Here is a 22,190-nt window from a genome sequence, read left to right as displayed (position 1 = left end):
CATAGCCCCTCCTGCACCCCAACACTCTGCCCCAGCCCAGAGCCCCCTCCTGCACCAAAACTCCTTCTCAGAGCTTGCACCCTTCACCCCCTCCTGCACCCCAATTGCCTGTCCCGGCTCATCCCAAAGCCCCCTCCCACACTGCGAACCCCTAGGCCCCAGCCCAGAGCCCACACCCCCTCCCAAACCCCTACCTCAGCCCAGTGAAAGTGAGTGTGAGGGTAGGGGAGAGCGAGCAATGAAGTGGGGCCGGGATGGAGTGAGCAGGGCTGGACTTTGGGGAAGGGGCAGGGCAGATCCTGGGTTGCCCTTAAATTCAAAAAGTGATTTTGGGCATAAAAAGTTTGGAGACCACTGGCCTAGAGCCTTAACCACAGAGCATTCTTCTTTAAGTAGACTCTTGCCATATTCACAACACACCATACAATTCAGTGGTCAAAGAGATATGGCTGCTCTAAATCTCAGACCAACTCAGCACACAGCCTAGCTTTTTTCTCTGCCCAGTGCGCAAACTGCATAGGTCAGAAAAAATAGCATGACCTTGTGTATGTGTGGAAGGAAGGCAGAAGCAGCTGACAAAATTAGCAGAATCTACTGACCTTGCAACTGAATTGATTCTCAGCCTTTGTGTTTTTTACCTGTTAGTCCTGCTCCCCTCTCAGGGGAGGAACACACTGAGAGTCTGCTGTGTGTGTAAAAGCATAGCAGCATGGGTATCTGCCTGGCTCTGAAAGTTTCCAAGCCGCAAAGGAGACTGAGACCCTGTAGATGCCGCTGCTACTACTAGATCACGGCTAAAAATCCTAACAGGACTCTAATGCCAGTTCGACAAGACATACCACACTCCTGAATGACATAATTATACCAACCTAGACCCTGGTGTAGGAGTGCTACATCGGCATGAGAGCTTCTCCTGCTGACAAAGCTACTGCCTCTCGGAGAGGTGGATTAAGTATGCCGACGAGAGAAGCTCTCCCATCGGCATAGGAACGCCTTCCTTAAAGCGCTACACCAGTGCAGCTGTAGTGCTGTATGTGAAGACAAACCCTAGGGTCTACTCAGTTTTCTCCTTTGTGCGCGCCTTTCTATTAAGGGCTGGTCTTCACTGACACAATAAGATGGGAGCTAAATAAACTTGAGTTACAGTGCTGGAGCTAGCCTAGCTGGAGTAAGAGTAACTACATTCCAAAACAACACTCCAGTTACACAGAATGGTTTGATTAGCAGCAGCAGTTATTGGATTAGGAGAGTGATTAGATTATCTGATGATGAGATGTTGTAACTCAAACTATTGCATCCTCCCTGCAGTACTAGATTGAGCTTCAACAGCACTCAAACTTCAACCTGCACCCTCTGAGCTCTGGTCTACACTACAGAGTTAGGTTGACGTAAGGCAGTTTACATAGACCTAACTCTGTAAACATCCATATTAGAATGTACCTCCCACTAAAGTAATTTGCCCACTACACCGACTTAACTCCACCACCATGAGAGGCACAGAATCAATGTTGATGTAGTTAGGATGACAGTGTCAGTTGAACACTGCGTTGCTTACACTGACTGTTGCTGACTTTCAGAAGCCGTCCTGCAAAGCCCCACAGTGGCTGTTAAACCAGTGCAAACTCTCCTGGTGAGGACATGCACCACTGAGACAAGGAGTGAAGTGTGGACATGCAAAAGTGATTTAATTACCGCAATGGCTGTACGTCAACATAACTTAGGTTGACTTAGTTTTGTAGGGTGTGTCCACATTGCAAATAAATAAATAAATAAAAACAGCAGCGAGTCTGACTCTACAGACTTGGACTTGCTGGGGTCATGCTACAGCACTAAAAATAGCCATGTGGACATTCCTGCTGCCCACTGTCCTCTCCAGGTTTCAGAGCCTGAGTGGGAATGGCTACACTGCAATTAAAATCCTGCAGCTGGCCAATGCCAGCTGACTGGGCCTGTGGGACTTAGGGTAAGGGGCTGCTTAACTGCTGTGTAGACATTCGGACTCAGGCTGAAGCCTGGGCTCTAGGGCCCTGTAAGGCGGGGTTTTAACACCCACTTGGGCTAAAACACTCAGGACAGGTCTACACTACAAATTTACCTCAGTATAGCTATGGCGCTCAGGGGTGTGAAAAATCCACTACTATCCTATGGGCCGGATATGTACTACTAGTATTTGTGAAGTAGTAACATAACGCTTTCATAAATCAAAATGTCTGTAACTTTGTTCTTTTGGAAACTTACTTCAACCATGTAAAATGATGAGTCAGCTCTATTTTCCTGTATTTTTTAAGAATATATGAGAACTTCTTGTCCATATTAGTATCTATAGGTTTCTAAGAGATCATAATTTCAGCAATATATAATCCTATTTGAGGTCAGAATAAATTTTATAAAACAATCTTGTTATTTGAATCCCTACTGAATGGTTTGCTTTCCTTTTTAAATCATATATGTTTATTTAGAAAAGTAAACTTGGTAACCACAATGCTATGAATCTTATGGAATCAATATATTGATACAATCTTACATTGCATAAGTTTAGACTAAATTCTTTCCTTACTTCCATATAAATTCCACCAAAAATATCTAAAGAATTAAACTCAGGTATTCAGATAATAATGTATGGTTTCCATACCTTACATCCATTGAAACTGCTCTTGCCAAAGTCTCTACTGCCTCTCCCTAGCCAAAAGTTCAGAACCACTATTCCATCCTCATCCCCCTTGACCTGTCAGCCGTCTTCGATGCATTCAAACCTTCGCTTTCCTTGAAATGTTGTCCTCCTTTGGCTTCCATGATTCTGTTTTCTTCTGGGTCTCCTTCTACCCCTCTAATATCTAATCCTTTGGAGAGTCTGCCTCATCCCACCTCCAGTTTTCTCCAAATTCCTCAGAGCTCTGTCCTTGCTCCCCTTCTCTTCTCTCTTGATACCTTTTCTCTGGGTAATGTCATCTGCAAGACCTTTGTTCACCTACACAGATAGGTGTCATCAAAAATGTATAAAGTACAGTAACTCACTTAAAGTTGTCCCGGTTAACGTTGTTTTGTTGCTGATCAATTAGGGAACATGCTTGCCTGAAGTTGTGCAATGCTCCCTCATAACGTTGTTTGGCAGCCCCCTGCTGTGTCCACTGCTTGCAGGAAGAACAGCCTGTTGCTGGTGGGGGCTTGGAACCAGGGTGGACCGGCAGCCGCCCATCAGCTCCCTGTGCCGCAGTCACCCAGCAGGCTGTCAATTGCCGGCATCCCCCACTGCCATGTGCTGCTCCAGCCCTCTGCCTTGGAGCTGCTCCCCGGAGCCTCCTGCTTCGGGAGCGGCGGGGGAGTGGAAAAGGGGGGGGTTCATGTCAGGGTGTCCCACTCCCCCCCGCTTACCCCATTTCCATAGGGGAGGGGGGACATGACAGGGCTCAGGACGGAGTGAGCTTCCTGGCAGCAACTTCTGTCTCAACTTGCTGATCTACTTAAAAAGGCAGTGCACTTAGAGTGGGGTCAGCATACTTAAGGGGGCCTTGTGCATCTCTCTCTCTCTCTCACACACACACACACAAAGTGTGTGTCTCTGTCTGCTATGCTGTCTCCCCTCCCTCCATTCGTGCTGCTTTGTAGAGTGTGAGGCCACATTAACAACAATGGGTTAATCAGCTGATTGCTAGTTCATCATTTTGCAGTAAGGCATTCCCTAGGAAATACCCCACCCTCTGACTTCACCACCTCAACCAAGCTTCACAATCATCACTGTGTACCAGTATTAAACAGTTTGTTTAAAACTTATACTGCGTGTGTGTGTGTGTGTGTGTGTGTGTGGTGAAAAAAATTTCCCTGGGACCTAACCCCCCTATTTACATTAATCCTTTAGGGGAAATCGGATTCGCTTAACATCATTTTGCTTAAAGTTGCATTTTTCAGGAACATAACTACAACATTAAGTGAGGAGTTACTGTACTCTTCATCTTCAAAGCTCTTTGCACAAATTAAGTAGCTATTCCACAAGACAGCCTTATGAGACTGGTAAGTATTAACCTCCTTTTATAGATTGGGAAACTGATGCAGAAAAGTCGACTGATTTGTCCCAGGCCATAGATGGAGCCTACATCAGGAACTAGGAGCATCTTCTGATGTGATCACTGTAATTTATCAGAATTTTTATACAAAAGTGCTATTACCATATAACTCTTTGAAAACCTAAAATGAACTGTTACAAGGAAGACTGGGAAAGAGCCAAGAGAGTGAAAGAGAAATCAGACTTGAAACAGACTGGCATTAATGAGAAATATGGAGTAGTAAAATAGGAATTAAAAAGTGAGTTGCCTTCATTCTGACACTTCTTTCTGGCACAGCAAATAACCCCCTAAGAGAAGAGTTAAATTACATCTGAGTTTTCAGTAGTATGTGAGGCAGAATGTAATCTTTGCCTTAGGTATATTTTATACTGCTCATTTTTATTTACTTTTAATTCCTCTCAAATTACTAATATACTTTTCTTTACTTAAAGTATTTTTGGGAATATTCACCTTGGGCTGTTTTGAAAGAAGCAAAATGAACTTCTGGACCCTGGTGCAACACATTACTCCACTTGTAAAAGGCTCCTGTTCATTTGAGTAATGTGGTCTTGATTTTGCAGCCCTTACTCCTGGGAGTAATACAAGTATGTATTCTCTTTGAATGTAAATCTTCTTCAGAAAAATTGACATGATCACGGTTATCAAAATCAAAAGCCAAATTTATAATTAATTTGCAATCCATTTCTTTCCTCCCACCCTAAGACTTCTCAGTAGCACACAAATAAATCAAGCAAACATACATTTAAAATTACATTATATTGTACTTATATATAGTGCCTTTGAAGCTGAGCACTGGGGAATGCTAACAGAAGGAGAGAGCAATAAAGCAAATTGCATTAAACAGGAACAAATAAATCAACAACGGGCATTTTGGAGTGAGAACAAAATATTAGGTTTACAAGGAGGAAGAGGGGTATCAAATCATTAGAATTAGCAACACTACAATGAGGAAAAGATTCAGGACTTATTAAAATGAACTGAGAGAAGATGATGTTTACAAAGAGCTAAATGTGGATAAAGTCTGGGGTGAAATCCTGTCCCCAATAAATTCATTAGCAAAGCTCCCTCTGATTTACTGCTATTTTTAAATGGCAGTGGCAAAATGATTTGTAAACTGGCTGGGTGAATATGAGTGAAAGAAGCAAAAAGGCAGGCATGGAGAAGTGGGAATAAAAAAAGGGAGGAAATACTGACCAGTTTGGTCGATGGCATTAAATGACGATTTCAAATCAACAACCTCAACAGAAGAAGCTAGTGAAGGGAAAAGAGGCAGCACGTGAGAGTAAGGCAAAGCAAATGCTGTATGATTTTGGGCTGATCTGCAGTTGCTGAAGAGAGACTTTTGGAAGACCAGCAAGGAGAGCACAATAGCAGGGCCTGGAACAACAAACAGGAGGTTGAGGAGTTTAGTAGCATTAAAAGTAAATCTTGCAGATATGTGAAATGTTTAGAAGATTTAACAATCTAAGAGGTAGGGTAAGCAAAGAAATTTCCTGGTCGAAAATAACGCGAGGGTTCCCAGTGCTGACAAGTGGAAGGAATATCATTGAAAAGTAATTTTCTCTTGGTCAGATTTAGCGAAATTTAATTGGCTTGTTTTACCAAAGAGAAAAGAAAATCAAAAGAGAAGCTGAAGGAAATCAATTGTTCTGTAGCATGCACGCACACCCACCAATAAATATGGGGAATGTAGTTGAATGGTTTAATTTAAAGATTGCTAATAAACAAAGATTTACTCTAATTTGTACGTTTACAATATTTATGGCGACAATGAAAGCATAATTCTAAACTAAATGCCCACGAACCTCACTATAATCACAACAAACAGAACCAATCACTGAGCATATGTCAGAAAATAGAAATATTAAATATTTGGCATTTGGAAGAACAAGGTTCAAATCCTGAGTGTTTTGCTCTGTAAATCAGAAGAGGGCTGCAAGTAGTACTGTGGAAAGATACTTCGCCCCAGAGAAAGGGGAAAGCATGCCACACACCTCTGCACTGAAAACCCTCTAGCCAATTAAGGATTGGCACTGATGGAATCGAAAAGGAGACCCATCATGTCATCCTTAACTGGAAGGCAAGTGATCCCAACATTAGGACTTGAGGATGAGTGATAAAATGGAATCCCTTGGTGTTCATTTACAAAGGCAGACATTTGGTGTAAGAGGTGGAAACATCAGTTACTGCACGGGTGATTGTAGAGCAAACCCCCAAGTTGATAGGCTGGGGCTTCAGAGTTGGTTTGTTAAAGAGCACAGGGTATCCAACGCCGAGTTCTGGGAGATTGCATAATGTTGTACGAACGTGTCCACTGACATCCAGGTGACGGCTCTATAAATATCCCTAATTGGCACGTTGTTCAGGAAGGCTACTGAAGTGGAAAGCGACTGGGTAGAATGTGTTTGAGTTCCTGGTGGAAGTTGTAGATTATGTTGCCATTAGCAGAGATGAATGCACTCAGAAATCCATTTTGAGAGTGTGCTTGTGTCAAATATAAAGGGAAGGGTAAACCCCTTTAAAATCCCTCCTGGCCAGAGGAAAAATCCTCTCACCTGCAAAGGATTAAGAAGCTAAAGGTAACCTCGCTGGCACCTGACCAAAATGACCAATGAGGAGACAAGATACTTTCAAAAGCTGGGAGGAGGGAGAGAAGCAAAGGGTCTGTGTCTGTTGGTATGCTGTTTTTGCTGGGGATAGAACAGGAATGGAGTCTTAGAACGTTAGTAAGTAATCTAGCTAGGTATGTGTTAGATTATGATTTCTTTAAATGGCTGAGAAAAGAATTGTGCTGAATAGAATGACTATTTCTGTCTGTGTGTCTTTTTTGTAACTTAAGGTTTTGCCTAGAGGGATTCTCTATGTTTTGAATCTAATTATCCTGTAAGGTATCTACCATCCTGATTTTACAGAGGTGATTTCTTTACTCCTATTTACTTCTATTTCTATTAAAAGTCTTCCTGTAAGAAAACTGAATGCTTTTTCATTGTTCTCAGATCCAAGGATTTGGGTCTGTGGTCACCTATGCAAATTGGTGAGGATTTTTACCAAACCTTTCCCAGGAAGTGGGGTGCAAGGGTTGGGAGGATTTTGGGGGGAAAGACGTGTCCAAACTACGTTTCCCAGTAAACCCAGTTAGAGTTTGGTGCTGGCAGTGGATATTCCAAGGACAAAGGATAAAATTAATTTGTACCTTGGGGAAGTTTTAACCTAAGCTGGTAAAAGTAAGCTTAGGCGGTTTTCATGCAGGTCCCCACATATGTACCCTAGAGTTCAGAATGGGGGAGGTACCTTGACAGCTTGGATATGGCAGATCTCTTGATCTTTCTGCAACACACAGAAATAGTCATGATGCCTTTCTAAATGATTTAGTTCTTTCGAGATAGATGTTAGAAGAGCGCTGGCCTTCCAAGGTGTGCAATGTGGCTTCTTGCTTATTTTCATGCGGCATGGGGAAGAAGGACGGAAGGTGAATAGGTTGGAACTTTGGGTAGGAACTTTGGACATGGTCTTTAAGTGACGTTACCTTGGAAGAAAAGTGTGTACGAGGGTACATCATGATGGCCCCTATTTCCCCTACCCATTGAGCAGATGTGATGGCTACGAGAAGGGCTGTCTTCATGGATAGGTGTATATAGCAACAAGTTGCCGTGGGTTCAAACAGGGAGCTGGTGAGGCAGCATAAGAATAGGCTGAGATCCCAAGATATGGTGAAATCTCAGACTTCTGGGTAAAAGTTTTGAAAGTCCCTGAGGAATTGTTAGGTTATTGGGTGAGTAAATACCAAATGACTCACAATGGAATGTTGTAATGGTGGCAAGATGTACTTTAATGGAGCTTGTGACCTTTTGAGCTCTAGGATGTAATCCAATATGAATGGTAAAGGAGCAGTCAGCGCTGAGACATGTATGTTGTCGCACCAAGTCTGGAACCTTTTCTCTTTGTGAAGGTACATATAGCGTGTAGTTAAGTGTCTGCTATTTAAAAGGATCTCCTTTAGCCCTTCAGAACAAGTCATCTCAGGGGCTTGGAACCATGGAGGAGCCATGTCTTCAGATGCAGAAGTTCCAGTTTCAGATGGTAAATTTGGCCTGTGTCCTGAGGAGAGGAGGTATGGAGCTGGTGGAAGGGTTATCAGTGGACAAATGTGCAAGAGGTAAGGAAACGATATTTTTCGGGGCCATGTTGGGGCTATTAAGGTGGCTCTGGCCCATTCCACTTTCATCTTGTGTAGCACTTTGAATAGTAACTCTTAGAGATTGATGTGCAACATTGACTCTAATGGGGGGGCCACTTGCCCTGTGCTGTATGGTTCTGTAGGTATGCCCCTCAGATGAATAGGGAGATGTTGGTTGTCAGTATCAGGGAAGGTGATGGCTGGAGGAAGGGGACTCCTGTGTAGACATTGCGGGGTTTCATCCACTAGTCTAATAAGTCCTTGACTTTGAGTGGTATCGAGAAAGATTTATTCAGACTGTGTCTGAGTGATAAGTAAACTGTACGGAGCCAGACCTGGAGGCAGCACATCTGTAACTTGACATGTTTTACCACAAATGTGGTTGCTGACATACGACTGAGCAATCTTAAACAAGTTCTGGCTGACAGCTGCGGACTGGTTCGTACGGTTGTAATTAGACTATCATGGCAAATCTGTGGGTTGGTAAGGCGGCTTTGATCACCACTACCAGTGCGAGTGGGGCCCAATAAATATCAGTTGTTGTACTGGTGTCAATGTTGATTTTAATGTGTTTATTTCAAGGCCTAGTCTTGAGAAAAGGTCCATTCTTCTTCAAATGTCTTCAAGCGTGTCAGCTCGAGAGGGAGCTTTGATTAGACAATTGTCTAGGTATGGGGATTTTATAATTCCTTGTTTAAAGAGGTGTGCTGCTACCACTGTTAAAACCTTGGAGAACACTCTGGGTGCTGTGGAAAGGCCAAAGGGCACTTTGTACTGATAATGTTCCGACCCCAGGGCAAATCTTAGGAATTTCCTATGAGAAGGGTGTATGGTGATATGGAAATATGTGCCTTGGAGGTCGAGGGCTGAGAACCAGTCCCCCTGTTCCACTGCTGGGATTATTGTTGATAACATGACCATCCTGAACAGTGGTTGTTTCACGAACTTGAGGTTTCTCAAATCTAGGATCAATCTCCACCTGCCATTTTTCTTTTGCGTTATGATGTGTTTGGAATAAAATCCTTTCCCTCTGTGTCAAAATGGGACTGCTTCTATGGCACCCAACCATAGCAGGTGATTTATTTAGTTTCGCAGATGGTGCTTATGGGAAGAGTTCCTGAAGAGGGAGCAGGTAGGGAGCTGGGTAGGCAGAAGGGAGAGGAACAGAATCGAGTACCCATTGCTGATGATTTCCAACACCCACTTGTCAGAGGTGATCTTCTGCCACATTGGGTAGAAGTGGATCATATGGTTACCAAATTAATGGAGTATCTTCAGTGGTTGCAGCATGTGATCCAGGGGGAAGCATCTCAGGGCCTCAACCAAATTTTCAAAACTGTTGATTTGAGGTGGATGGGTGAGGTGTGGATGACTATGTTGAGGTCTGTCTACTCTTGGGACATAGTACTTCTTTGCGGGGACATAGTACTTCTTGTCCGCTTGCTTACACATAGGAGGTATCAATGCTGGGGTATGCCAGATCACCTTGGCTGAGTCCAATAAGGCCTCATTGACCGGGAGTGCGATTTTAGTCTATGTTGAAGTCTGCAATATATCCAGCAGCTTGTGCTGTAATTCTTGCACTTCCTCCAAGGGGATTTGGCGAGAGTCTGCTATTCTACAAACCAGTTCTTGAAATAGTTTAAAATCATTACCAGATGTTGGAGGTGGTGGCATAATTGCCTTATCTGGCGAGGACAAGGAGATGTTGGTTCTACCTCAGGTTTGGGAGGAGAGTGCCGGTGTCGATCCTTCTGATTAATGGGCGGTTTGTGAAAGTGTTGCCTCTACATAGCACAAGTGTCCCAATAGGGCTAGTGTGGAGAGATAGGCATGTAGGGTGGCATCCACGGAGTGCGTGTACCAAGATCCTGGGTTGGTTCTGGACTCCTGATACCGAGGGCGCGTATAAGGTTCGCATTGTGCAGTCCCCTGGCACATGGGGGGAATGCATGGTGTAAACCTCTTCATCTTCTTCCTCCTCCTCACTGGAGAAGGGGGAGGAGGGCCTACATGGTGAAGGAGATTGGTGCAGTATGGAGGAGTGGCAATTCTGGGGTGTCAGAGACAATCAGGTCTCTCAGGAATGGAATTCTTGTTGTACCAACAGCAGCAGCATCAGGGCTAAGGGTCCCAGCAGACGCACCTTGCAGTGCTGAAGCCCCGAGCCCCGGCAGGCGTACCCAGCTCTCGAACTTCTGAAGACTGTTGTATGTGGCTCGGAGGGTCAGTAAGTTTGGCCGCCCCGATCTAGGCACTGGTGAGGACAATGCTGATGGTGCCAAACTTAGTCTACATTCTCCCAATTCACCAGTAGGTGGCACCAAAAGGTGGTGCCAAAGCACTTGGTCCCACATGTTTAGTCGGAGCAGCCAGTGCCAACTGTGCAGCTTTGGGCCTGTCTTTGCTAGTACTATCTTCCGTGGTCCTGCCCTCTTAGGGTTCTTGGACTTATCAGTAGTGACTGTACCGGAAGTCCCCAGGTAGTCACTAGAGCAGAGTCTGACTGTGGAAGATGTTGAGGCTACTGACCTTGTGGTGGGACCCTTTTTCCTGGGATGGCTCCTTGAGAGGCGAGCTCAAGGTCCATTTCTTGCCATCTTTGTGAGAGTCTTTTCTTTTTACTGTGCACATCGAGCGCGGGGCGGCAGATGACAGTGCCGGCAGTGACCGCTGTGAAGGAGAGATATTGGGGCCACAGTCTGAGTCTGACCGCAGTGCACACGCCATCATTAACATTTTTAATTACAGCTCCTGTTTTTTTCAGGTCCAAGTCTTGAAGTTGAGGTAGTCAGTGCACATCTGTGGTATATGCCCCTCTCCCAAGCAACGAATGCACCGTGAGTGCCTGCTGCTTATGGGGATGGCCTCATGGTAAGATTAGCACCTCTTAAACCTGGGGGATCCAGTCCTAACCCCGTGTAAGGAAGAAAATAGAAAAAAAATACTATCCTAGCCTAAGGAGTAACAGAGAGGAAGTTTTTTTAAAAAGGCGGGGCAGGAAAATGTAAGAAATGGAAATAACTATCAACTATAAACCTTTAACAGAAACTGTTACATTGCTAAAGGCAGTAAAGATTCTCTCATCAAGGTCTCTGCTAGAGATTCCATCCCACATCAAGGGCAATTGAGAAGGAACTGAGGGCAGTTGGACTGCACAGCGTTATACAGTTGCCACTCGCATGTGCAGCCCATGTTGCATCCCTGTGTGTAGGATTAAAGTGCACCTAAAGTGGAGCATCCATAGGGACACTACTTGAGGAAGAAAAGAGAAATACCACATGCATAAGCCTTTTAGAGTTGATCAAAAGAGATCCTCTTCATTTCACGTCCTAAGTAGGGACAAGTCAAATATGTTGGAGGAAGAGAATCAGCAAAAAGATCTTTTTCGATTTTCATAGAAGAGACAGCAATTGCTCTGTTTGATGTAATACTGAAGTAATATACAGTACCTATTAAATATAGGAACATAAGTGTTGCCATAGAGGATCAAATCACTGGGTGCATCTCATCTAGGTTTCTCCCTCTGGCAGTAACCAATGGACAATGCTACAGAGGAAGGTGAAACACCACATCCAAATAGTTCACACTTGGGTAGGTGCAATGACATACATGTGGGATGAGAAGACAGGATGTTAACTAAAGGATCTCTTCCTCCCAGCAAAGATAAACGTTAGAAAATAGTGGTTCAACCTACAACTCAAAATTATTTATACATACATATACACATCATACATACACACAAGAAATCTGTTCATTTCATTTTGTTGGGTGGTGTGAGAAAATGCTCAGAATCAAATCTAAAACCAGACATTGTTCTTGGACATCGTATTTCAGCTGACAGCGTCAAATTCTGCTGTGCCTGGGACTCCTATTTAACCCAAACAGCAGTATACTAGGGAACTTTTACTGCACAGCAGCTGTGTCCACCCACACAGTGCATGGCAACAGGGTCCACACGGACAGTTAGTGCACGGCTTGCTGGAGTGCTGCAGGTTTACACCGAACCTTGCCTCATACTAACTGTTCATCTAAACATACCCTCAGAAGCTGCACATCTGCATTTAAAAACAGTATTTGGCCCACAATGGGGTTTTGTTGTCATTTTAAATAGATTATTTAAATTCTGGAAAATGAACAATTGTGTAACAATTGGTAAGGATGCTCCAAAACCGCATCTCTATAAAGATATACTTGGTGTGTTCCATAATCTATACCTAGCTTCACCCTCTCCCATAATGTGAAAGAGTTACTCCTTAAGCAGAGGATAGGGAATATGGAGTCTTGATGTTTTCTCCTTCATGTTGCCACTATCTCACTAGTACCTAGGATGAGTCACTTAACTTCTTTGTTCCTCAGTTTTCCTATCTTTGGGTAGAACACCCATTTTTGTGAAGCATTTAAGATCTTTAAATGTTATATTAAAGGTTTGCTTTCCATGTAGTACTAGCATACAGTATGTGCTAAAGTTCATTTGAAGACAGTTAACACCTGTTTGACAGACTTTAAAATATATATTTATCTGCTCCAGTCTTTTATTGTCTATCTGATCTTAAAAAACCCTCTGTTTGATCACCATAAAGTATTCACATAAGTTGCTCCTGCAACAGCATGATTATTTTATTTCTATTTCTTTTTTTGGCCAGGTGGTGCGGGCAGAGAAGATGAACTGTTATGAAACAAAGATCCTGTATTTAAGGAAATACCTTTATTAAAAATGAATGCATGAAGAGATACATAGGGTACCAAAAAAGATTTTTTTTTAATTTTCCTATTAGGAGTTAGCAGCTCTAAGCCCCTCAAAAAACCTTACTAAGGCAGAGCATCTTTCTTTTGGTCAAAAAATTGAATGTGAAAAATATTTACATCCCCACTAAACAGTCATAGAAAAGAAACCAGTGTGTTATTGTGCAGAACTACTCAATTTGACAAGTTATATACATTATGATTAAAGTTATAATGCTCACTACCAGGATACATTTGGTTTAATAAGTATATTTACTGTACTTTGAGGCTTTTGTATGTGTATATTTTAATGTACACCAAGATATTTTAGGATTCACTAAACAACACAGAAAAGCTAGATGACAAAATGTGAGGCCTAACTAGTTTTCTTTTTGTGCTTGTAAGCAGTTCTGAGTCTTTGAAAACAAAACTATCCACTAAACAGAAAAAAACAATACTGGCCATTTAACAGTATGTGGAGAACCTTTAAGATAATTCTACTAAATTTAGAGTCAACATTGTTTTACAGTTCTTGCTTAGTTCTTATTTTTATAGGGTCTTGATCAGTTCTGCTCACAGAATGATAGACTTACCTGTTAGAAGATGAAGAAAACCAGGAAATGGACCAAGTTTTTCTTCAGTAAAAATATATAAATCAGAAACCATTCTGATGTAATTTTAAATAGAGTTTCTAAATTACTCTGATCTGGTAAGAAAATGTGGCCATGGTTTAAAAAGGTACACTTCTCAAGATTTATCATTAGGGGAAATTCAAATCTATTTCTGCTTATTCCTTTATTTTAATATATTTAGTTTCTAAATGCAGCCAACTCACTTTACAGTGGTCATACTGTTGCTGTAAAGTTGAAACATCCCCTCCAATGGGCATCTGCTTTTTCAGCTCTTCATCTTTCACATTCAGCCATTTGATTAGCTCTTCCAGTGATGTCAGCAGCCTGTTCCATTTTTCTGCACTTGCCTCCAAGTGGGCCCTGCAAAAAGATAAAACAGTGTCCTACTCAGAGGCTTGCCCTATATCCAAAATCTACTACATTTTATTTGAAGAAACTTGTCCCTGTTAGAACAGGAACACGTCCCTAACACCTACATGCAAAATAACTGCTTGAATGTGCATTAAAAGTCACCACTTTAAATCATTTTGCACTGCAAAAGCAAATTAGTCTGAGAGAGAACAGAATGTGGACGAATGTCTGTCTGATGTGTGAATCTGCCTCAAACAATGCAGAGTGCATATCTGAGAGGGATGAAAGAAAATCCCCACTCTCTGTTATGAATCTGAACTTGTAGTGTACAAATTACATACATCTAATCTTTGCACCAAAATACACTATTTCTGAACTTTTGAGGCAAACTTAAATCTTTGATGCCAAGAGCCCAAATCTCCAAGGCTGAAAGAAATGATGTACACCAGCAATCAGCAATCATCAGAACTAAGTAATTATGAATGGCTGAAAAGTAGGGCTGTTAAGCAATTAAAAAAATTAACCATGATTAATCGTGCTGTTAAACAATAATAGAATACCATTTATATAAATATTTTGGATGTTTTCCACATTTTCAAATATATTGATTTCAATTACAGAATTACACACTTTATATTTTTAATATCAATATTTACACTGTAAAAATAAAAAATAGTATTTTTCAATTCACTTAAGTACTGTAGTGCAATCTCTTTATAATGAAAGTTGAACTTACAAATGTAGAATTATGTACAAAAAATTACTCCATTCAAAAATAAAACAATGTACAACTTTAGAGCCTACAAGTCCACATGCACTTACTTCTTGATTCTTGAGCCAGTTACTCACACAAACAAGTCTGTTTACATTTGCAGGAGATAATGCTGCCTGCTTCTTGTTTACAATGTCACCTGAAATTGAGAACAGGCATTCACATGGCACCGTTGTAGCCAGCGTTGCAAGACATTTACATGCCAGATGCACTAAAGATTCATATGTCCCTTCATGCTTTAATCATCATTTGTGAGGACATGCGTCCATGCTGATCTGTTCTCTCTTTTAAGGTCAGGCTTGACAAAGCCCTGGCTGGGATGATTTAACTGGGAATTGGTCCTGCTTTGAGCAGGGGGTTGGACTAGATGACCTTCTGGGGTCCCTTCCAACCCTGATATTCTATGATTCTATGATGATGGGTTCTGCTCAATAACGATCCAAATCAGTGCAGACCGACGCATGTTCACTTTCATCATCTGAGTTAGATGCCACCAGCAGAAGGCTGATTTTCTTTTTTGGTGGTTTGGGTTCTGTAGTTTCTGCATCATAGCGTTGCTCTTTTAAAATTTCTGAAAGCATGCTCCACACCCCGTCCCACTCAGATTTTGGAAGGCACTTCAGATTCTTAAACCTTGGGGTGAGTGCTGTAGCTATTTTTAGAAATCTCACATTGGTACCTTCAAATCTGCAGTGAAAGTGTTCTTAAAACGAACATCATGCTGGGTCATCATCTGAGACTGCTATAATATGAAATATATGGCAGAATGCGGGTAAAACACTCCCCCAGGGAGTTCAGTCACAAGTTTAATTAACACTTTTTTTAACGAGAGTCATCAGCATGGAAGCATGTCCTCTGGAATGGTGGCCAAAGCATGAAGGAGCATACGAATGTTTAGCATATCTGGCATGTAAATACCTTGCGATGCTGGCTACAAAAGTGCCATGTGAATGTCTGTTCTTACTTTCAGGTGACATTGTAAATAAGACGTGGGCAGCATTATCTCCCATAAATATAAACAAACGTATTTCTCTTAGCGATTGGCTGAACAAGAAGTAGGACTGAGTGGACATGTAGGTTCTAAAGTTTTACATTGTTTTTTCTTTTTGAGTGCAGTTAGGTACCCAAAAAAAGCTACATTTGTAAGCTGCAGTTTCATTCATAAAGAGATTGCACTATGGTACTTGTATGAGGCGAATTGAAAAATACTATTTCTTTTGTTTGTTATTTTTACCGTGCAAATATCTGTAATAAAAATAATATGAAGTGAGCACTGAACACTTTGTATTCTCTGTTGTAATTGAAAAATTTATATTTAAAAATGTAGAAAAACATCCAAAATATTTAATAAATATAAATTGGTATTCTATTGTTTAACAGTGCAATTAAAACCGCAATTTATCACGATTAATTTTTTGAGTTAAATCGCGCGAGTTAATTACAATTAATCAACAGCCCTACTGAAAACACAGTGGTGGCACAGGCTATTTACTACATTAAGCCTGAGTCAGTGATTCGTTTCTGCAGTATTGTGCAGTAATGCAATTAAAAAGCATGCCCTCACTGTAATTTCTCTTGATAATAAGAAAAGGAGTACTTGTGGCACCTTAGAGACTAACCAATTTTTTTGAGCATAAGCTTTCGTGAGCTACAGCTCACTTCATCGGATGCATACTCTGAAACCTCTCTTGATAATGGTAGACATTCCTGTTTCCTTTATTTCTCCCTCTGCTCCATTCCAAGCTATCCTGACATGGGACCTTCAACCAAGATTAAATACTTAACAGGCAGTTGTGTAATCTCATGCCACTGCCTTTCTACTGTACCATCAATATACCTAGTATTTTCTGTTCTCTAGCTGCCCTCCCTACAACGTCTAGACAATTGTAGTAATGTCCCTCTGTTCTACTTTAATTCCGGTCATTCTGTGCTTTTGTCAATTAATTTTGAACCCAACATATAAATTACTTATACTTGTTAACAATAATTTCACTTGCCACATGTCAGCCAGGTTACAGAGCAGAATTAAATCCTTTTCAATGTAACTTGCTGCTAGCTCCATGGTCTCTGCTTTTTTGTTATCAACAAGCAGTATTATATATATTTGGTTTCTGTCTTTTTTTTTTAAATACCTGCTATTTCAATTTTTTTAATCCATTTTAGCTGTTACTCAGACCTTAACTCTTTCAATGCAACACTACTTTACCTGCCTTCTTCTGTGCTGTCATCTTAAATAGCAGTTCCAATGAATGCCCAATACTGACCGTTATTAATCTGGCACTACTTGGAGGTGCATATGAAATATGCTGGAAGGTCTACTTCAAGAGGATCATTTTGGTGGGGTTGTGATACTTAGGAGGGGTGTGTGGTTCTGAAGTGAGGGAGGGATACGAGGTGGATGAATTGGGAAGCACTTGTCATTGGGATTAGATGGAAGCAAGATTAATTTGTAGAGGCAAGGTGTCTCCAGGAAGGTTGAGCTAGGAGGATATAGGGAGAGGAATCTGTTCTCTCTTCACCCTAATCCATGAAAGCACTTAAGCACCTATTTTGTTTTTAGCAAGTACTTAAATGTTTTCCTAACAGACATGCACTTAAGCAGGTGATTTCCTAAATTGGTGCTCCTAAGCTTCCAGCCTCCCCACCATTCGTCTCTCTTAATGCTGAATTCAAGCCAGCTGTCTATATGCTGAGATTGAACATACAGCCAGCTTGCTGCCCCACACGGACTTGTGAAATGAGGTACTGCAACGGAGTACAGAGCATGATGTTGGAATCCACACACTGCCTTGCTCCACAGAATCTTCTAATTCAAAAGGGAGAAAGCCAACAGAAAAGTAAGTGGCACACTTAAACCTATTAAGGCCTGAACCCAGCTTTAAGGTAGAGAGGGAACCAAGGGACTTCAGTGGGAGGAGTCACACAGAGGGCAGAGACAGAGTGCCTCCAGCAAATTCTGTTGAATGGCAAAACCCTAGTTTCAGCAGAAAGGTCTGAAACCCCAGGACTGCTAACTCAAGAGAATCTCGTAAATAAGTATCCACTGCCATCCAATAAACCACATGCAAAATCACTGCCAAACAATACATTTTCAGAGTCCGCTCTTTTAAATCTAATAAAGATTATGTCCCCTTATATCAAGATACTGCACTGTGCCTACAAACTTCAACAGTATCTATTCAAAATATTTCACCCCAAAGGTGGCTGTGTTTCAAAGCAATATGAAGAGATTCATGTGCACAGTTTGTATTTACATATTTTAATTTAAACTTTTTGACCATAAGCCCCTCTTAAAAATAATAAACTCAGGGAACTCCTAGGATTCTCAACACTCCGCCTTCCCCTTAATCAGTGCATTGCACCAGCCCTCCTTACAGTAGATGGAAATGGTATTATGCTTTCTACCGCATATGTTATTGTTCTCTTTTGCACCTTTTAGGAAAGAGGACCACATGTTGAGTTCACTGCTTTGCTGTTGAACCAACAGACTGGCCTTTTATTAAATAAAAGAAATCTCTCTAACCGCAGTTGATTTACTTGTACTGAAATGAGACATTTGTGGAGATTTTTAGGTCAAATAACAATTAGATTTAAAAAGAACCAACCTATCCATCTAAGTTGCTCTCACCTCTAAAAGCTGGTGTTGCCTGAGGTTTTACAATTCTGTCCCAGTTATTTAGCAGACTTCCCATATGCAAAATGAATTGAAACTTTGGAAGGAAAAAATATGTCACTAGTCAGATATTTAAAGGACACTTTAACAGTGTTTCACTGTTAATTTAACATTCCCTGCAATAACATTAATCATAAATGAACTCATTTGGCATTAATGTGAATTTTGTGGTATACAATACGAGATTAAATTCACTATTATTTATCATTAATGAGTGTCCATTTGTGTGCCAGATTAATGACAGTGTTAGAATATTACCAGCATATGGTTTCAAAGTCTGGTGGAACCCAGATGTTCAGAAAAAGCCATTAAAGTAGTATAAAAGTACTGCTTAGGAATGAAAATGAGTAAGTATCTCACCAGAAACATTGTAAAGAGGTATAAAAGAAATGCACACTTAATGTGAGTATCATGGTTTATTTTAACCCAACATTCCTGCTTTTATTTTCAATATTATTCCTTATAGAAGTGTGATATATAGCTGCCGTAGATGAGTGGACACATGCTCAAATCTACAAAGGAAGAATTAGGTTTTTGATGGAATTCTGCTCAGGGTATGTGCTAAGCAGCAATGGAAAAAACATCGTCAGGTTTGGGTTTCAGCCACAAGGTTCAGTGAATCCATTTTGTAATCTCATTGTATTTGTGACACAGGCATCAGTAGGGGAAGAGCTAGAACTAGGGGGAAACTATGTGGGTCTGGAAGGCATCTTGAGTTTTGGAGACTTTTTGCTTTTCTTTTGTACCTCATGGAGAAAAGATTTTTGTCCCTGTTTGGAGACTGGTCCCACTCTAGATAGTGCTTCCCACTCTAGATAGTGCTTTTCTCTGCAAGGAAAGCTTTGACTTTCTGTGCCCCGGTCACTGGATTCATACAAGAGAACTTCCCTGAGAAGGCCATTTGAAGTGGACTGGGTCAAGGGATTTGGAGGTGGGGGAGCAGTCAGTGGGGGATTTATTCCAAAAGCATCGCAGGTTGGTGAGGAAGGATGTGCCTGCTGGATCCCAAGCATTGAACTAGGCTGATATTCCTTCTGGAGATGTCCCTATCAGATTCTTGGCTGGAAGGGAGGAAGGCAGAGGCCACAAAAAGCAAGCCAGACTAGAGTGAGACTCTGCAGGCTGAGAGCAACTGTGAAAGAACTCCCTTTCTACGAACCCTGAGAGATTCTTCTCACAGCTGGAGCACCTCTTGGCCTTTTGGCTTGCTCTGTTTGGATAACTCCATCACACTGGGGGACAATGGAACAAATGGAGGAAAGAAGTTCAGTGGGTGGTCTCATTCAGGGAATCACTCTTCCTCTCCCACACTTCCTCCTCTCACCCCACAAAAAACCTTTTGTCCCCTATACAAAAAGGGCAGAAGAGGAAAAAACACCAATCACTGATGCCCCAAAATTCTGCTTTAAAAGACAGGCCTCTAATGTAGAAGACAGGAAAATGCTGAGCTGCTGCTCTGTTCATGTTGTAGACAGCAGAGAATCAGGAGTGAAAGTGGAATAAGTGTGGTCAACTCTTAAAATTCCTCTGGTATTAGCAAGAAGAGAGATGCAATCCAGGTATCTGAGATTGTGGGCAAGGCCACAATTGCCAGAAATGTAAATTTTGCAGTAGCTTCTGGATTGTATCTGAAAGTACACCTCTAAATGCTGGCAGCCTTTCCAAACTATAGCACTCTTTGCACATGGCAACAAGCACGGAAACTAATCATTCTGGATAAAATCCACTCCTGTAAACAGGGCTAGCACTAGGCTCGATGTTCCATTGGAGTCTCACTTCAGTTTGATATTAAGGGTTTAAACTGGATTTAAGTGGTGCATGGGACTTGTGCTAGCCATTTGCAGGGTGAATTATACTCAAGAGTGCCTATTTCAATAAGGACTAAAGCCCAGATATGAAAGTGCGCATGATTGGAAATTTTATTCTGTAAAAGAAATGGAATAATCCTAATCTGGGCACAGTACAAAAACAGAACACAAAATCACAGCAAAATCAGACTTTTCAAACATCAATATTAGCCTATAAATTCGATTTGTGGTTCTTCCCAGACCTATTCTACATTTCACTTATAGTTCACCTCTCAATCCAGGCACAGCAAGGAAACAGAAGCATAAAATGCAAACAATTAGAGAGAAACAGTCTTCACACAAACAATATTTATCATTTCTGTCCCTCTCAGATTTTTTCATTATTATTTTATTCTTCGATTTAGACAATAGAACTATAAGTGAAGCATGGGGCTGAATAGGCAGAATCACAAACATTTCAGTTTCAATGGATATTAGAAAAGATTAATCTGTTCTGTATATGTTACTCCAGTTTGTCGACAAACTCTTTCCAGACTGTTTTTAGTTGTAGTTCATATTCAGAGTGACATGCTGTTCAGCAGCATAGTGGATGTCAACAGTAATCACATCCACACTGCTAACATTAATGATGTCCTGTGGACAGCGTGTTCCATGTATACACAGAAATTTAAAATAGCTTTATATCAAAAAAGAAAGTATTTCCACAAACCTTCCTTTTAAAATAGCAATCACAGTTTTGTGCACAGCCTCTTGCCTCGGAATTAATGACTGACTGGGGTAAATGGCTCGAGGGCAATTTGGACCATTAATTTCTCTCAAATGATCATTAATCCCCAGGAAAGGTCAAGTAACTCAGCTGTAATTGCTGGAACTCTTCAGCTGTTGATTAAACTGTAACATACGAACGGCTTTTAATCTCCCTCTTTTGGTGATTTATTCGGTGAGTGAAGCTCATGGAAGTCCAAGTTTAAAGAAACTTGCTTCAACTAATCACAAAGCAGGTCAGTCTCTGCAAGCTCCCTTCCAAACTCTGTTGGAGCCCTTAAATTCCAAAATATGCTATTCTGGCTGTGGGCTGAGCAGAGGCTGCCCCTTGGGCTTGTCTGTGTGACAGTTCAGCAATACGGCTAAGAGGAGTCTAAAATTAAATGATGCAGTCATTTGTACCCTTAGTTTATAATTTAAACTGTTGTGCCAAAATTCAATTCGATTGAATTTTCTGGCCTTTGGAGAATTAATACGGATACTTAAGATTACTGGAATAGAACACAGTATAGTTTGCTTTAATCAATAGCAAAGTAATAGCTATTAAAACCTCTGTAAAGGCATTTACAAATAATTAACTTTAATATAGGATTCAGTTTACTCCCTACAACAACTATAAGATAATATTGTCTTCTTACAAAACGATATTTTAAAGATTTTAATGGAGACTCTTGTACAACATTGGATTGGATGTTCTAAAAGATATACTTTGGGAATTATTTGGGGGAAGTTCTATGGCCTATATTATATAGGAAGTCAGACTAGATTATCAAAATGGTCCCTTCTGGCCTTGGAATCTATGAATCTGTGAACATTTAAAAAGGCAGGGTTTTTTTTTCCACTATTAGGTTCAAAATAAAATAAATGAACACTCCTTTTGCCTATCTACTCACTTTTAAACAATTTTTCATAAATCATCATCTGCAAAGATCTTCCACAACACACACACAAAAATACAAATCCACATACCCAGGATATGAACCGTATAAAAGTACTAACTTCAGTTAAAAATATAGATTCTCTTCACACCAGATGTAACTCTACAGAGACCTTCTGATTTGCAACACTGAGATAGGAGAATCAGGCCCACTTTCAGAAGACCTTAATAGCATGTGCAGCTGTAACCTGCCAGTTTGTACACCACTGAAGAGAGTTACCTAAGTAGTTAAACCTCCATGGTTAGCAAGTGCCCAGAGTTCTTATATCTGAGCCCAAAAGTCTTTTAA

The 22,190-nt window shown here is 41.1% G+C and overlaps 1 protein-coding gene across 10 annotated transcripts in view; it reads right to left on the bottom strand.

Annotated features, from left to right (window-relative positions):
* Nucleotides 1–22,190, bottom strand: part of UTRN (utrophin) — a 587,482-nt gene that overhangs the window by 184,791 nt on the left and 380,501 nt on the right. For 9 of the 10 annotated variants that reach the window (XM_073337527.1, XM_073337525.1, XM_073337526.1 and 6 more), the window contains one exon: nt 13,799–13,955. In XM_073337527.1, the coding sequence (XP_073193628.1) occupies nt 13,799–13,955 (157 nt within the window). Of the gene's footprint in view, nt 1–10,770; nt 10,984–13,798; nt 13,956–22,190 lie in introns of those variants that run through there. The other variant, XM_073337535.1, reaches the window with a different exon arrangement.

Source organism: Lepidochelys kempii, chromosome 3 (assembly GCF_965140265.1).
Source record: "Lepidochelys kempii isolate rLepKem1 chromosome 3, rLepKem1.hap2, whole genome shotgun sequence".
Classification (NCBI taxonomy): Eukaryota; Metazoa; Chordata; order Testudines; family Cheloniidae; genus Lepidochelys; species Lepidochelys kempii.
Note: the sequence above shows the minus strand (reverse complement) of the source record. Positions and strands in the feature narration are given on the sequence as shown.